This window comes from Oncorhynchus keta, chromosome 18 (assembly GCF_023373465.1).
Source record: "Oncorhynchus keta strain PuntledgeMale-10-30-2019 chromosome 18, Oket_V2, whole genome shotgun sequence".
Taxonomy (NCBI): Eukaryota; Metazoa; Chordata; class Actinopteri; order Salmoniformes; family Salmonidae; genus Oncorhynchus; species Oncorhynchus keta.
Window position 1 is genome coordinate 2,241,599 of NC_068438.1, and position 4,342 is coordinate 2,245,940.

The following is a 4,342-nucleotide window of genomic DNA, read 5'->3' on the forward strand; positions in this document are numbered from 1 at the left end:
TGTTTAATGCGATTTTATGATTTCAGCTTTTACCTCCCTCCACCTCTAATTTGTGTTTGTTCCCTTCACCTCTAATTTGTGTTTGGTTCCATCAACCTCTCATGTAATGACATCAAAGTTAATTATAACTGAACTAACATAGATCACAGCCCGTCGTTTCGAATGGAAACAAATTAGTCATAGTTGGCAGAACAAGCACGAGCTAGCTAGATCCTATTGCCCCGTTCTCAACCCAGGTAAATACAGTTTCATGTTGGATATTCGCTTGTAGTTTTCCCTACTTCCACCAACTGCACTTAGGGATCGTCAACATCGTGACAAATCAAATTTTTCAAATTTCAATAGCTGTTGAACCATTACTCCTAACACTCAAAACTGGTTGTAGCTAACCTAATGGCATAGACACCCTTTAGTTTGTCAATTTTCATGGCACAAGATTTTAAAGGAATTTATACAAATGTAGAATTTCAATAGCTCCTTGGTCATGTGACCTGGTGACAAGGTTCAGAATGTCCACTCAGTGGCGCTACACATTGCACACCCTTTAGTTTGTCTATTTTCATCTCACATAATTGTACATTTTTCAAAATGTAAAATTTCAATAGCTCCTTGGTCATGTGACCTAATGTCCGCTGACAACCCTCCTATATTGCACACTCTTGTGTACTGTAAAATCACGCAGTGTAAGTTACATTTTTCATAGTTTAAAATTTGCAATAGCTCCTTGGTCATGTCAATTGCACACCTCAGAAGCATACAGTGGATATACACCCATATTGCATAGCCTCTAGTCATGTATCTTCTATATTGTTGTACATTAATATTTGTTTGACAATTAGGGGGTTCAGTCCCGTGTTGTGTTTGCCCTTTTCTTTAATATTTATGTACAATAATAGCTAGTTCTAAGTACTTAACATTCGTTTTCTGTTTTTGTTGCTGCATCATCTTTCAACTGAACAAGAACATCCAAACATACAGATGGGATGCTGGGGGTGGTAGAAATGGAGAACATATGATGGCAACAGTATTTGAAAATAGTTTCAGAAAGATATCTTCAGGAATGAGTGAGCTACATGACAGTGAGCATGTAGTCACCCAGGTGTCCCACACAAGGTGCCCAAATGTACCCAAGTGGCCAAATTGGTACAGTGATACATTGAAGTAAATGACTATATACAAAACACTCAAATGCCATTCTAACCCCCCAAAAAAAAACAACATTTGAAACATCTTCAAATAACAAGGGTAAACTATTTACACACATTCAATGTATAATGTACAATATTGTGAAGACCCTCAGTCCTCTACACAATATTGTTCTTCTGATGCCATGCCCAATAGCAGTCTCTTTCTGCTGTAAAGCAGAGGGTTACTGAACAGCTGGTGCAGGTGATGGGGCATTTCCTGTGACAAAGGACACAACGACGCCTCCCCATTGTGCCCTTTTTGCCCTGAGGCACATTCATGCCTGCAGAGATAAATCTGGGCAGGTGAACACTACTGGTTGGAGCAGAGGGGCCAGACGTAGAGGGGACAGAAGGTGCTACAGTGGACTTGCTGTAGCTAGCAAGCTCATGGATGAGCAGCTCCCTGAAGGCTAGCTGTGAGATGGGGGGATGTCCACAGCTCTGAGCCATTTCCTTCTGGAGGATGAAGGCATTCACCACAGCAATGTCAACGAAATGATAGAAAAATGTCTTGCACCAATTCATTGTCTTGTGGAGAACATTGTAGTATCCTATAAGCGCATCAGAGAGGTCTACACCTCCCATGCTCTTGTTGTAGTCCTTGATTGCTTCAGGAATGGGGACATTTTTGGTGATCCATGCCCCAGCAGCGTCCTTCACACGCCTGACGACGTGATCTCCACTGAAGGACTTGTGGATACTGGAGCACATGACCACCTCTCTGGTGTCCATCCACTTCACAAAGAGCAGGCCATCTTCACGGATCCATCTCATGGTACCCCGCTCAGCCCGCTTAGGCATGTCATTCACCTTGGTTTTCGGAAAGCCCACTCTATTGGGCCGAATGGTGCCACAAGCCCACACATCCCGCTTCCTCAGCTCTGTAAACAGGGTAGGGCTTGTGTAAAAGTTGTCCACAAAAAGTTTGTAGCCCTTCCCCAGCAGTTGAAAATCTAATAACTGCATTACAGAGTCATAACTAAGTCCCTTACCGGTCGCAAAACTGCTCTTCCCCTCATAAACAAAAAAACTGCATGTGTATGCACACACCGAATCAGCCAAAACAAACAGTTTGTAACCCCATTTAGTTGGTTTGTTGCGCATGTATTGTTTTAGGCCAATTCTGGCTTTTGAAGCTACCATCCTCTCATCGATGTTAATGTTCTGGGCAGGCTGAAAATAGGTTTTGCAAGCCTCAACGATGCTGGGGTAGAGAGGTTTTATTCTGCACAGCCTATCAAACCTAGCTGTGCCTCTCTTCTTCTCGTTGTCCTCATCAACTTCTGGGTCACTGATATGAAGCGCCCTTGAGATTGTCATAAACCTTTTGCATGATATGACCGTGGATGGGAAAGGCAGTTGATAGAGGGAAGCAGTTTTCCAGTAGTCTTTCAGGGATTTTAGCTTCACAAGACCCATGTAAATGACCATTGACATGAACCCAAAAAAATCTGAAATGGAAATGGGCTTCCATCCCTCTTTCTTGCCCGCCTGCTTCTTAGCACCATACTTGTTTGTGTTCGACACCAGGGAATCAACAACCGCTGAGGTGAAAAAGAGCTGAAAAAGTTGCATGGGGCTGTACTTAGAAGTCATGTCCAGCTGAGGTCCTGTTGGCCTCTTCGGTCTGAATACTGGAGGTGTAGGCAACACATCCTCCTCCAGCACAGAGTGCCAATGACCCTCCTCCTCTCTGATTGCAGGAGTAGCCCTTCCCCACCTCCGCTTCTTTGACACAGACTTCACACCTTGCAGGGCGGGGGTAAGTGTGGAGCCGGAGACAGCAGGGGTCCGGCTAGATGGTCCAGCTCCTTTCAGTGGGGGCTCCCAATCAGAATCTGAGGGACTGTGAAATAAAGACACAGAAACAGATTTTATTAGAGTAGGGAATGTAAATCACTCAGGTGAGGTTCAGACACAAGGCAACGGGAAAGCCATGTGCCCACCTCTACAAGCATTTCATGTTTAGATACAACATTATATTTATGAACACATGCGCAAAGGGAAAGCCATGTGGCCACCTCTACAAACATTTAATTACTGAATATATATATATATATATATATATGTCAAATATTTCAAACAACTGCATGAGAAATACTTACCAATCGAGAATGGCATCCTCACCATGCATAAACATGTCCTCAAAGTGACTGTCCAAACTTGACACACAATCTGATAGATCATCTGGGAATTCTGTGTCACTTTCTCGTTCAATCTCGCAAATAATCTCATGGAGATCCGTATACTTGGACTTTGCTTTTACAGATTTACTCGCCATAATTACTTCAATAAAAGAGCGGAAATGTATCTTGACTAAATACTGCGTCGCGCAAAGAAAACGTCTCCTTCTGGTAGAAATTCCAATGGCGAAAGACTGCGTTACGCTCGTTTCGGTCAAGAGCTGGTCTTCCCTGATACAAACATTTGCTATTTCCATTTACCTCAGCCCATTGGCTATCTACCAAGCAAGATTTCAAGAGGATCAGTGGTGATTGGGCAGAAATACAGTCATTCAAAGAAGCACAGGTGAGAACATTGGCGCGTAATCAGGTCATTGTTTGCTGGGTTCAAATCACCTCCTTTCGGTCTAACAAGAGCCATCAGGTGTCGTTGTGTTACTAACAAACAAAGGATTTCAATGAAACCAACCATGACTAGATAACGTCAATGCTGTGTGACTGATTGCATCCCATGTCTCGTTGAACGTCGAAGGACACGGAATTCACGACACAAGCCTTTTACAAAATGTGTCGTTTTATGCATAAAAACATGATTTAATCGAACAAAGCAACCATTTATTGTGAAGATTGGACCTTTTGTATTGCCAAAAGAAGAAGATCTTCAAATGTAAGCTTAGACTTTAGGTAGACTTTAAGAAAAAAATATTAAGTGACAGTTTCATCAGTACGTGCTTATTATGGAAAGTCATGTCACAAAGATCACAGATGACAGTGCTCACCAAGTCCATGACAATAGAGAATGAATTGTAAGCACCAAAGTGTGTTTGTCAAAATACTATCTGAAAATGTCAGCTGTTGAACATAATACTTCTATTTGCTATAGCAATTTATGATATATGCAGTTGAGGAATATTCCATGTACCAACACTACATGTAGGATGGACATAAGACATTCCCACATACAGTATTTAA

General features: G+C 42.2%; 1 protein-coding gene across 1 annotated transcript; it reads right to left on the reverse strand.

The window, feature by feature from the left end:
• Nucleotides 1–1,206: 1,206 nt before the first annotated feature.
• LOC127908590 (piggyBac transposable element-derived protein 4-like) lies at nucleotides 1,207–3,580 on the reverse strand. Its single transcript, XM_052467110.1, has 2 exons — nucleotides 3,293–3,580; nucleotides 1,207–3,033 (listed from the first exon to the last, which is right to left on the reverse strand). The coding sequence occupies exons 1-2, from the start codon at nucleotides 3,466–3,468 to the stop codon at nucleotides 1,305–1,307; spliced, it is 1,905 nt and encodes a 634-aa protein (XP_052323070.1). The 5' UTR covers nucleotides 3,469–3,580; the 3' UTR covers nucleotides 1,207–1,304.
• Nucleotides 3,581–4,342: the final 762 nt, after the last annotated feature.